The sequence below is a fragment of the Rattus norvegicus genome, chromosome 10 (genome assembly GCF_021556685.1).
Source record: "Rattus norvegicus strain SHRSP/BbbUtx chromosome 10, alternate assembly SHRSP_T2T, whole genome shotgun sequence".
Taxonomy (NCBI): domain Eukaryota; kingdom Metazoa; phylum Chordata; class Mammalia; order Rodentia; family Muridae; genus Rattus; species Rattus norvegicus.
In genome coordinates this window covers 74,981,951-74,995,041 of record NC_141543.1, presented here as the reverse complement: position 1 = coordinate 74,995,041, position 13,091 = coordinate 74,981,951, and the positions used below count along the sequence as shown (strand labels likewise).

The 13,091-nt window shown below is 39.3% G+C and overlaps 1 protein-coding gene across 11 annotated transcripts in view; it reads right to left on the bottom strand.

Moving 5' to 3' along the window:
* The window catches only part of Acaca (acetyl-CoA carboxylase alpha), a 262,246-nt gene that overhangs the window by 192,914 nt on the left and 56,241 nt on the right, over positions 1 to 13,091 (bottom strand). For 7 of the 11 annotated variants that reach the window (XM_087574065.1, XM_087574066.1, XM_087574067.1 and 4 more), the window contains 2 exons: positions 4,359 to 4,405; positions 490 to 739 (listed from right to left, as the gene is read on the bottom strand). In XM_087574065.1, the coding sequence (XP_087430191.1) occupies positions 490 to 739; positions 4,359 to 4,405 (297 nt within the window). Of the gene's footprint in view, positions 1 to 489; positions 740 to 4,358; positions 4,406 to 13,091 lie in introns of those variants that run through there. The other 4 variants (XM_087574070.1, XM_087574075.1, XM_087574071.1 and 1 more) reach the window with 1 other exon arrangement.

The window sequence follows — 13,091 nt, the reverse complement described above, 5'->3', positions numbered from 1 at the left end:
AACAAGCTTCAGTCTGTTCTATATAGGAAGTTCCAATCCAACCGGAGATAATAGAACTGTGACTCAAAACACAAACAACAAAACCATACGGGCTAAGGATGAAGATCAGTGGTTAAGCGTTCACCTAGCATTTAGCATGTATAAGGCCCTAGGTTCAATTGATAGCACTGATATGGGGGGGGGGGGGGGGACCAGACTAAAAATTTGGCCATGTCTGCAAAAGTTAGGACATCATTAATCAAAGTACTACAAAAGCTGAAATTCTTCAACCTAACTCTCCTTCCCTGGGTCATATTGAAGGACCTAGTATATATAAAGTGTGGAAAACGGAGAAAAAAATACTCCCTAGCCTGAAAAGTGCACCATTTCCTAGTCATAGAAGATGGGCCAGGTGAAAGGAGGTGAAATTAATATATTCTTATTCCTTGTAGAACATAAGCAGTGAAAATAACAGATTAAACACATTAACCATGAAGCAACTCTTCTCACCTCATGTGAAAGGCCAAACCATCCTGTAAGGCAGAGATTCCCAAATCAGAAAGTGTATCTGAGCTGACAGAGGCTGGTGACAGGGAGCCCTCCTTCTCCTCTAGGTCCAGCTTTACCAGGTTACTGATCTCATCTTCTGAGTTGTCTTCAGACACGGACCCAATTATGAATCGGGAGTGCTGGTTCAGCTCCAGGGTTTTGGCCAACGGAGATGGTTCATCCATTATTCTTTCGAAATAAGCTCTCAGAGCTGCGGAGGAAATGAAGAGAAGAGTAGGTCATAAGCAATAACCTATAGGTGAGGACATGCAAGAAAGTAACATATAGCCACAAGTGGCTTGGAAACAAGTCTAAGTCTGAGAACTGCCTTCCCTAGCTATTCTTTTTTGATTTTTGTTTGTTTTGTTTTTTAAAACAGGGTTTGTCTCTGTAACAGCCTTGACTGTCCAGGAACTCACTCTGTAGACCAGGCTGGCCTTGAACTCACAGAGAACCACTTACCTTTGCCTCCGGAGTGCTGGGACTAAAGGCTCCATGGCTATTCTATTCCCATACATTTGTTTCCTCCAAGGGAGGAAAAGAGAGATCGCAGTAACTATGATTATAAATTACAAGTTTTAGAAGTATTTCTCACAGTCTATAAGCATTACCCATCTCTTCACTAGTCCAGTGATCCTGGGATAATTCTATCAATGGGAGGGAGCCCTTTACTGTAAGCCAAAGCTGTTGTGAGACTGAGTCATCTGCAACGCCATGGGTAATGAAGGCTAAGATTTTAGCAAGAGTGGCAACTGCTTGAAACTGGATGGTTAAACTACATAATGATCCCCTGGCTCCAAAAACCATACAATGAAAAGCTATGAATTTTACTAAGCATACATATTTAAAGTAAAAAATTAAACAGAAAACCCTTGTGTGAACATGGTTATTTTTTTAACTGCTTATTTTAAAAATCTTCCCCCAAATGTCTATTTTTGTTGTGAAATTCTGTACACAGAAATGGTAGAGGGAGCCAATCTAGCACCAAATTTTAAATCTGTACTCAAAATGGTCGATGTGTCATCTCAAACTCCATTTTTCTAGATGCAGGATCTTACTAGACAAGATTAGTAGCTAATGAACAAACTTAACCAAAAATAGTTACCAGTTCAAAGCCCCACAACAAAAACAAAACAAAAAACAAACAAAACAGAAAAACAAACACCACACTAAGCTAAAAGTACCCTTTCCCTTCAAAATACTTATTTTAAAAACTTTAAATCGGGGTTGGGGATTTGGCTCAGTGGTAGAGCGCTTGCCTAGGAAGCGCAAGGTCCTGGGTTCGGTCCCCAGCCCCGGAAAAAAAAAAAAGAAAAAATAAATAAATAAATAAATAAAAACTTTAAATCATGGTATGGTGGCACATGCCTTTGATCCCAACACACAAGAGGCAGAAGCAAGCGGATCTCTGTGAGTTCCAGGATGGCCAAGGCTGTAAATCTATCTACATGTCAACTTGGTACTAAATAATACGTGGCTTAACCAATTACTTTTATTCAGAAAATGGTTCTCAATCCTAATTTTAAGGTGTTCCGAGTTATAGCACTATCAGAAAACAATTTATTGATAATTTTATATGCTATAATCCACTATCAAAAATAAAAGTATATGGAGCAGTGTTTGATCATATCAAACAAAAGAGGTCAATGTTTGGTACGGTGTGGTAATAGTTTTGAGGATTTTTTTTTTTAAGATTTATTTTATATGGGAGTACACTGTTGCTGTCTTCAGACACTTGGAAGAAGAGGGCATCGGATCCCCATTAGAGATGGTTGTGAGGCACCATGTGGGTGTTAGAAATTGAACTCTGGAAGAGCATTCAGTGCTTTTAAGCACTGAGCCACCTCTCCAGCCCACTCCCCCCCCTGCCCCCTTTTTTTGATTCTGAGGATTAAAGGAAGACCTTCACATGTAAAGCAGGTGCTCTACCATTGAGCAATACCCCAGTCCTCTTCTACCTTTGTTTGTTTGTTTGTTTGTTTTGAGATAGTCACACCAAATTGCTCAGGCTGACCTTGAACTTGCTCTGTGGACCAGGCTGACTTTGAAAGGTGATCTACTGAGCAGCCTCTGAGGTATGGGGATTACATATCTCTACCACCAGACCTGACTCAGTTTTTAAATGTTCGGATGGTGGTGAGTATGCGAAAATTACACATTCACCATTCTTTTGGTATGATTTATAAGTCAGAGTTTATCTGTTTAGAGGCAAAATAATATTTTCAATTGTTAGGACAGTAAGGTTCCCAAAATGTTATTCCTGGACCTGGGAGTTGCTACTAGAGAATTTGTAATAGTGTGAATTCTTTTTTTTTTTTTCTTTTTTTCGGAGCTGGGGATCCAACCCAGGGCCTTGCGCTTGCTAGGCAAGCGCTCTACCTCTGAGCTAAATCCCCAACCCCTAATAGTGTGAATTTTTGGGCCTACCTTAAACCAACTGTTTCAAAAGACACAAAGCTTAAAAATCACTGTGCTGCAAGAGAAAATAACAATAACAAACTGCCAGGAATACAAAATATATAGATGAAAATAAGAGAAAAAACTGTGAACATTCTGGAACAGAGCTGAAGAATACTTAGGCTAACTTTTATTTTTAAAACTAGCATTAATAAATACATACAGAAGTGAGACAATGGTGAAGAGGTCTAGAGGGAGGGGCAGAGGAGAACAAGACAGGATAGCATAGAGGGAAGGAAGACAAAATATCGCTTTTTTCTGCTAGGTAGAATCTAGACTTAAACATATCTTTATGTATATATACTACATATATATGAAATGTAAATAGAAAATGAATATTTAAGGTGAGGAAAGGGACCAAGAAGGGTGGGAAGAGGGACTGGGAGGGGCAGTGCAAGGGCGAATGGAAAGGAACAAAACAAAAACATATTTAAACTGTTTCAATACCCAGCAATGGAAAAAATTGTCTATATTTATTATACACTTGCACTGCAATATTGTATTTCTTTTTTTTTTTTTTAAGTCTCCAAATTGTATGGAGTTCAGTCAATAGATAAATCATTAGGAGAAAGGGGGAGTTAGGGAACAACAGAAAAGGAAAAAGACAGTCCAACACACTGACCACTTTAAAAATAGTAAACGATACAGCAAGTGAAGAGAATGAAAAAAATAAAGGCTGGTCAAGGTTTTGGAGAGGAGAGGAAGAGACAGCGTCTCAAGCTTCTACAGCAGAGAATGACTTGCCTCGACCTCCCAGCAGCAGGGATGACAGGAGTGCACCTCCACACCTGCCTTACAGCTGCTGCCTTCACAGGGGAGCGAAGGCACACATTCTAACATAATCTGACTGAAAGCTGATGGTCACAAAAATAAAATTTATGAGAAAGAAAAGAAGGTCAGCATTAGTAAAATACAGGCCCTGGGCCGATGAATGAAAGGCCCAGCACAGCCAGCTCCACTGTCCTCTCCTTTGGGCCAGTACTCAGGCAGCCTTTTCTAAGGGCTGCGTAGACTGGAAGCAGCCTCGTCTAATGCCTGCCCCCTGGTAAGCACCTGTACAGAACACTGCTCCCCCTCACAGGCATGCACGCCACCAGAAAGGGAGGTCATGCCTGGAAAATCACTGAGTAGCCATCCAGACACTCTAGAAGCTATCACAGCCTGTCCCACTTCCATTGATTCCAGTCCTAAATTAGAGAGAAGGTAGTGGGTCACCACCATTGTCATTGTCAGTCTCCCTGGTCACTTGGGTCACTCACCCTACGTCTGCCAATATTCTTTGTGGAAGACAACAGAAACCCATAGTTTAACATCTCAGCACATGAAAACTTTTACTACATTGTAAACATAAAAGAGTATTATTTGAAACTGACCTCTTATAATTCTTATTGTCTCAGCAGATATCCGCCTCCAAAAAGAACTAAACAAAGAGAAAAATGGAGATTTGAAGGTTGCTTTTTGTTTGTTTTTTTATCCCAATTTCATCTCAATTCCAGTTCTACTCAGTGCAGTACAAAAATAGTAAAATTCAAAATATTATGTTTTCTGGTAAATATTACTTAACTTCAAGCATAAAGTTCAGTAGTTTTTTATGTAATGATTTAACAAAAACATTTCACATTCAAAAACTTTATTATTTCTAAACATATCAAACAGTGATTCAACCTTATTTCATAAAATAGCTTTTCTGAAAAAACTATATTTGAAATAAATGCTTTACAACACTTATTACTTCTAACATTTTATTAAAAATAAGGCAACAGAGAGAAAATAACTTCATTTTCTAGAACTCAGATTGAGTATGTTTACAAATGGTTATAAGCATTACAAAGACTAGAAGCCAGAGAGAGGGCAACATTCCCATTATCCTAAGTCCTTAAACTCTAAAGAGCCAAAAAAGTGTACTCCCCTAATCCTAGGTCTGCTTCTCAGCTAACAACTTAAAAGTATCCAGGGAAGAAAGTCTCCATTTTGATTATGTATAAGAAACACCCAGAAACTTTGCAAAATTACCCGTGTGCAGTGGGACCTCTGGCCTATGCCTGCAAGCTTAGCATTTGAGAGGTAGCAGAAGACGATCAGGAGGTCCAGAAGTTCAAAGTTACCCTTGGTAACACACAAATATCTAGTCCCAGCCTGGGCTATATGAAGCCCTGTCTCAAAAAATTAATTAATTAATTAAAAATAATAAATTAAAAATAAACAACCTGGGAGGTGGTGCCATACATGTTTAATCCTAGCACTCAGGAAGCAAGGGCAGGTAGTCAGCCTGGTCTACAAAGCAAGGTTAAATCCCAGAGTCCACACAGCAGGTTGTCCTCTGACTCCACAGGCATGCTATGGTTTGTACACACACAAACCCCAATAAAATAATGTTTTGTTTTGTCTTGTTTTGTTTTGTTTTTTTCTTTTTTTCGGAGCTGGGGACCGAACCCAGGGCCTTGCGCTTGTTAGGCAAGCGCTCTACCACTGAGCTAAATCCCCAACTCCAAAATAATGTTTTTTTAAAAAGCTCAGTGAAATGTACTTGCCACCAAGCCTGAAGACCTGAGTTTGATCCCTTGGACCCACAATGGTAAAAGGACTCCTGAAAATTGACTTACACACACACACACACACACACACACACACACACACACACACCCCTCTCTCTCTCCTTCACCCCTGTGTGTCTGTTACTCTCTTTCTTGTCTCTGTCACACACACACACACACACACACACACACACACACACAGAGTTGGCGCCCACAACATAGATATCAATACACTAAATAAATAAATGTATTAAAAAATTAAGGAGTTTTTTTGTTAAATGTCTACAGTTACCCAGATATCAGCAGGAAAAGTACTAAGTAACTCAGTAAATCCACAAAGCCAAAAACCACAGCAAAATCTCCAAAACATTTCACCTATGCACATGAAAGAACTACGTGGAAAGAACTGAGCTTCTGTTTCAGAAGCTTCAGGTCATTCCATGCCCCCCAATCTCATGAGGCCAGTACAAGCCTAACAAAAGGCCAAAGGTCTGGTTCTCCAGAAAGGGTCAGTTTCTAGACTGGAGAACACCAACAAGAGTAAAAGGCACTCTTAACCATACACAGGTTGGATACATTAGGTAAACATACCAAGACCTCACAAGATCTTTTGCAGAATCTGAACAGCTGATGCACTGGGGTGGGTAGGGTGGATGTGTTAGATACTAAAGGGACCTTACGCTCTTAACACACTGTCCTTCGATGCAGCTAACAGTCAGTAAGGCTCACTCAAATTATCACAAGCTCCCATCACCTCTTCCATCCACCTTCTAAAATATAAGCAGGCAGTTAAGTACTACCAGATGTCTGAAAACGTATCCAAATAAAAGAATCGAGAACAAATAACTACTTGTAAAATCAAAAAAACATATAACCAAAGATTATAAAAAAGCAAAATATAACTATGGCAATAAAATAAAAAGATAGGACTCAAAAAAAAAAAAAAAAAAAAAAGATAGGACTCAATTCCATCTCTGTTACTTCCTCCAGTCCCAAAACCTTAGTCAATCCATGAGAAAACACTACACTAGTTTGAATTGAGGGTCTATAATATAAATGCTGATCAGGCTTCAAACTTGAAAGTCATTGGGAAAGGCTAAAAACCTTCGTAAAGAGAGTACATAACCACCAAACGCAATGCAGTATCATGGCTTAGCTAGCCGACAGGAAAACTCTATGTGGTAGGAGGGGTAAAATCTGAAAAATGTCTGCAGCAAGCAATACTCTACGAAAAGAATTTCCACTGCTTCTCTTGTGTGTGTGTTGGGACTAAACAACCCAGTGCCCCAAAGGCTGGGCAAATGTCCTGTCAGTAAGTACACCCACTCTCCAGTGTTAACTTCCTGGGTTTGATAAAGGGACTGTGACCACACGAAATGTTTGTACTGAGTGAAGCTTAGTCAAGAGTGTGCAGAGCGCTCTGTAGAATATTCCCACTCAAGTTTTCTTTAAGTCTAAAATTACTACCTAAGAAAGTCAAACTCTAAAGAGCTATTGTTGTTAGCCCAAGACATCTAAGAGAAAATACTACACATGCAAAACACAAATGGCAAGCTTCTTAAAGAAATATTCAAAAATAAGAAATATACAGGATGTGGAGCCCAGGAGGCTCACAACCAAGTTCAGGGCTAGCCTTGACTACACAAAAAAACTCTGTCTCAGCAAAACAAATACAAAAAAAACAAAAAACTAGAAATGGTTCCTTTTTTTTTAACTACTTTATCTCATTGTTAATCTCAGGCTGATCTCAATTTTGTGAACTCAAATAAGTAATCTCATATTTAAGTTTACATTAAAAAATGAATATTATTTGTTACAGTTTGTTCACTTGTTTGTGGTCACATACGTGTGTGTGTGTGTGTGTGTGTGTGTGTGTGTGTGTTAAAGGACAACCTGAGGGAGACAGTTCTTCCTTCCACTACTTGGTCCTCAGGTTGAAACTCAAGCCCCCAGGCTTGGCCACCATCTCACTGGCCCAGAAATAATTCTTAATACTTAAAAATAGGAAATGAATAGGTAGTAAGCAAATTTTTTAAATAAAAATATGTAAAAACATGACTGTGGATCACACCACTCCCCAACAAAATATACGAATATTTTTAAAATTTAAAATTAAAAATATAATCTCAGCAATAAAAAAGCTTATCACAAAAAGATAAAAGCTACAACTATGTAATGTATTCATGAATCAGAAAAAGGAGATAAACAATAAGAAATAAGGAAAGTTAAAGAGCCTACTAAAAAGGCCAATTATGGAAAACAGCTCCCAAAAGAACAAAATCAAGGGGGATATATATATATATATATATATATATATATATATATTTATATTTCAATTAAAAACTTCCCAGTGTGAGAGACTTTTAGATTAAGAAGGTCCACTAATAAGCTGTATGTGTAGTTCCATGGTGGAGCCCTTGCTGAGTACCCGTGAAGCCCTGAGTGTTGAATCCCCAGATAGAGGTGAGGGAGGGAAGGAAGGAGGAAGGGAGGGAAGGAAGGAGGAAGGGAGGGAGGGAGGGAAAGAAAGAGAGAGGGAGAGAGAGGAAGAGAGAGAGAGATGGAGAGAGAGAGAGAGGGAGAGGGAGAGGGGGAGAGAGAGAGAGAGAGAGAGAGAGAGAGAGAGAGAGCAAGTTCATATAATACCTATCACAAAAAGAACACAAGAGAAAATTCGATAAATTTCCAGAGAGGAGAAAAAGTGTCTTCATACAAATAAGCAAGAATCAGAGTGCTGGTAGGCCATCTGTGGCAGGCTTTTGATCTTAGCTACTCATGAAGCTGAGGCAAGACAATATAAAGTGTAAGGCCTTCCCTGAATTACAGTGAGTTCCGAGTACAGTTAGACACTATCTCACGTTTTTACAAAAGCCCAGACCTGGTGCTGAACACTTTCAATCCCAGCGGGCATGAATTCCTGTGAGGCTGAGGCTAACTTGGTCTACACAGTAATTTTCAGGACAGCCCCCTGTCTCCAAAAAGGAAAAAAAGAAAAAGAAAAAGGTATTACTGAGATGAGTAAGAAATCTTAAATGGAAATATAAATCACATATTTCTATATGTCAAATGGGGGAAGGGGACACAGTAAGTGATTGAACCAGAAAATGTCCTAATTATTAGAAGAAATAAGCAGAAGTGTGTACGGGTTCTTTGGCTTAGTCTGAAATGACTCACGACAAGTAATATACACACAACAGAGAGCAACAGAGCAAATGGGACAAAACATTAAAAATCGATGAATCTAGACCAAGGGAACATTGATACTTATTGCATTATTCGTTGTAGGCTGAAAATTTTTAAATAAAATGTTAAAAACTATTTTCTTCCCATGTATTCTCTCTCAAGATGCCACTAAAGAATATTCCCCAAAATACCAAGGGAAAATACCAAGAGTGTGGAAGATGTGCAGCATGAATTCTCCTGCAGCAGAAAAGACGGGAAAGAGACTCCCTAGGGTGGTAGTGAAGAGGGAGCCCAGGATGACCATTAAGTGCCAGATCCAAGGGGCAAGCGATTTAGGCTGGAGTTAGCCAAGAGTCTGAGCTCATATCGGTGTTCTGAAAGAGTGAGAAAACTTGTGAAGAGTTAATGCATGGTAAACTCACAGAAAGCTAACAACAGAAATAAAGACCGTTATTACCTCCAAATAAATAATTGTACAGGATAGACTGAATCCTGTACAGAATTTACACATTCATAATATAAACTTCCTGATGAAAATAAGACTGTGGTCTATTATAAGATGTCAATAGGCAATGCTTACTATTGGTGAGCATTTAGATAACTAAAATATTATTCACATATTAGCACTGTATGTCTTACTATGTAACTGACTCTTAAGTCATCTTGTGGATGAAGATGAGAAAAATTATTCTCTCTTTAGAGTTACACCACCCAGTATCACATAATGCTGTGTAAATACCAGGCTTTGATGGGTTGTTATAAGGTTAAAAAACTAGGAGACATGGACTAAGTATTTATTTCAAATAGTATCCTTTGAAAACCTAATGCATTTCCACTTTTGAATTTAAAAAGCCCTGAAATATTTCAAAGGACAGCATCTAGAGAGTGTTCTGACAATCTGGGTATCCCAATTATCTCAGAGTCTCAAGGACTGGAAGACTTCCTTAAAAAAACACTGCTAGGGTGCACCTTTAATCCCAGCATTTGGGAGGCAGAGGCCAGCCTGGTTTACAAAGTTCCAAGATAGCCAAGACTCCACAGAGAAACCTTTCCTCAAAAAACAAACAAAAAAATGTTGCTTAGCTAGGTATGTGTTTGAGGCCAGTCTGTGCTATGTAAGATCCTATCTCAAATAACAGTAACAACAAATAAACAAAGACACACAGACAGACAGACAGACAGGCAGGCAGGCAGGCAGGCAGCTAGCTGGGGGAAGAAAGACAGATCACTGGTTAAGAGTACTTGTTCCACAATCATAGAAACCAAAATTAAGATCCCAACACCCATGTAACTAGCTGAGAGTCTCTGAAAACATCTACAACCACAGCTCTAAGGATTACTGGACAAGGATGACCTGTTGCCTGGATAAGCCCCAGGCTTGCTTCCAGACTAGGCCACCTGGGCCTCAGGGTCAGGGATAGACAGACCCTCCTAAGGTATAAGCAAAAACGGATAGTAAACACCAGACACCCTCTTCTGGCCTCCACACATGCATAGATAAGTAAATATTTTTTTTTTAAGATTTATTTATTTATTATATATAAGTACACTGTAGCTGTCTTCAGATATACCAGAAGAGGGCATCAGATCTCTTTACAGATGGTTGTGAGCCACCATGTGGTTGCTGGGAATTGAACTCATGACCTCTGGAAGAGCAGTCGGGCGCTCTTAACCGCTGAGCCATCTCTCCAGCCCCCAGTAAATATTTTTAAAATACATTGACTTTTATGGTTGTTCCCATGTCTTCTAGATCTATAAGGCACAATATCATTGGAGAGCTAGAGCAAGAAAAATATTTATAGGTTAAGGCAACTTTCCTAATTCTTTGGAGTTAAACCTCTCCCTAAAATTACATAGGAAGTTATAAAGTGAAGATTAAGAACTGCCTAGGGGGCTGGAGAGATGGCTCAGAGGTTAAGAGTACTGTCTGCTCTTCTAGAGGTTCTGAGTTCAAATCCCAGAAACGACACGGTGGCCCACAACCATCTGTATTGAGATCCGATGCCCTCTTCTGGCCTGCAGGCATAGATACTGGCAGAAAGCTGTATGTTGTATACATAATAAATAAATATTGGAGGAGGAGGAGCAGGAGGAAGAAGAGGAAGAGGTTCCTACTGAGAACATAACTCAGTGGTAGAGACAACATGAGGCCAAAACTAAAACCAAATAACTCCTAAAACTTAGTTGCCTATGAAACATTAGATCAGATGGTGAAATACCTATTTCAGTTTTAAATGAAAAAAAAACAATGAAAACACATCCCTGCCAAGCAGTGGTGGTGCTCACTGAACTGAGAAGACAGAGGCAGGAGGAGTTTGAGACCAGGCTGATCTACAGAGTTCCAAGACAGCCAGGGCCACACAGGAAACCCTGAATGGAGAAAAAAAAATCATATTAAGTGGAAAACTAGACCAGAAACTTCCTTAGATACTTTTGGCGGAGAGGTTAAGAGAAGGGTTTCTTTGTGTACCCTTGGCTGCCCTGGAACTCAAGTCAAACTCAAGAGATCCACCAGCCTCTGCCTCCTGGCTGGGGGGATTAAAGATGTGCACCATAAACGATTAACTTATGTGAAATGGAATAAAGAAATTAAACAACTTGTCTGCCAAACCCAGGAATACCAATAAATACTAAAGAAAAAATACAAACAATCCAGGTATCCATCATCATAAACTAACCTGATATTACCTCTAATAAGATTAAAAACTAATTAATCAAGCTTCTATCAGCCTTACTATCCCCAGATATGTGTATATGCATGCACACATACATGTAAGCAATGACTACATTTGAATGACTAAAGACAGATTGAAAAGCTTCACTTTTGAGTTTCTGTCATAGGGATTGGCCACAATTCATAAATGAGATCTTAAGGAAAAACTTCCTCAAATCTAAGTCTATTTTTCTTTTTCTTTTTTTCTTTTTTTTTTTTTTTTTTTTTGGTTCTTTTTTTCAGAGCTGGGGACTGAACCCAGGGCCTTGCGCTTCCTAGGCAAGCGCTCTACCACTGAGCTAAATCCCCAGCCCCTAGGTCTATTTTTCAAACTTAACAAGTTCATTCAAAAATTTCAAACGTGGGGCTGGAGAGATGGCTCAGCGGTTAAGAGCACCCGACTGCTCTTCCAGAGGTCCTGAGTTCAATTCCCAGCAACCACATGGTGGCTCACAACCATCTGTAAGGAGACCCGATGCCCTCTTCTGGTGTGTCTGAAGACAGCTACAGTGTACTTATATATAATAAATGAATAAATAAATCTTTTTAAAAAAAATTTCAAACGTTATCATGTTAAAGAAAATTATTTATACAGGCTGATTTAAGATGACTTCTTCATAAGTCATATGTAAGCTCATGTGACTTCAACCCCCAGTGTTATAAAATAGTAACTACTTTTGCAGTTCCTCAGGTAAGGAAGGATTGCTGAAGGGATGGAATGAACCTAAGTCTCAATTAACAACACTGGAAAATAGGAATGTAAAATGGCATCAGTTGAGGACATCGACCTTTGGGTAGCGTGAGTAACATCCCTTTTTGGTTTCGTTCTCTACCTTTTTTTAAAGATAGGATTCTTCGAATGCAGCCCTTGGCTCACGGAAGCCCTCCTGTTTCTGCCTCCTGAGTTTTGAGATTACAGGCAAGGGCTACCGCACCCAACAAAAATCCCTTGTTGTGAAACTTTTTACCTGTCTCCTTTTTTTTTCCTTTCTTTTTTTTCAGAGCTGGGGACTGAACCCAGGGCCTTGCGCTTGCTAGGCAAGCGCTCTACCACTGAGCTAAATCCCCAACCCCTTTACCTGTCTCCTTAACCATCCTAAAACCAGACAGGGTAATGGCAAGAGAATTCAATCGTTAGAATACACTTGGCAGAGATTAAACAGCTAAACCTGTAAGAGCTTATGCCAGATCAGATGCACTCTTCCAAGGAAATGCAGCACCCTTGTAACACTACTGTCAAGGGTTCTGTCTATATAATGTCAGATAAACCACTGCACTCAAGTAAAGCTGAGAATTACCACAAAGACAGATACAAACTACTTAACTAGGAACCTGTTTAAAAAGTGGATGGATTAATGAGGACTACTTTCAAATGGTAGCCCCCTCAACACTGATTACGATTTACTTTTCAGCCAATAAGGCTTCAGTGTTTATTCATAAGCCTATTGATTTAAATGTATTTCCATTTAAATGTATTTAAATGTATGGAAATATGCTTGATGCTGGCTTCTACCGTTATTAACCTTTAAGAACATGCGGTGATGAGATGGCTCAACTAGTAAAGAGACTTCAAGTTCAAGCATGGAAACTCGAGTCCAATGAGAGAACTGACTCCCTAGAATTATCTTCCAACCTCGCTCTACTTCCTCCTACACCCACACATATAAATGTTTTTA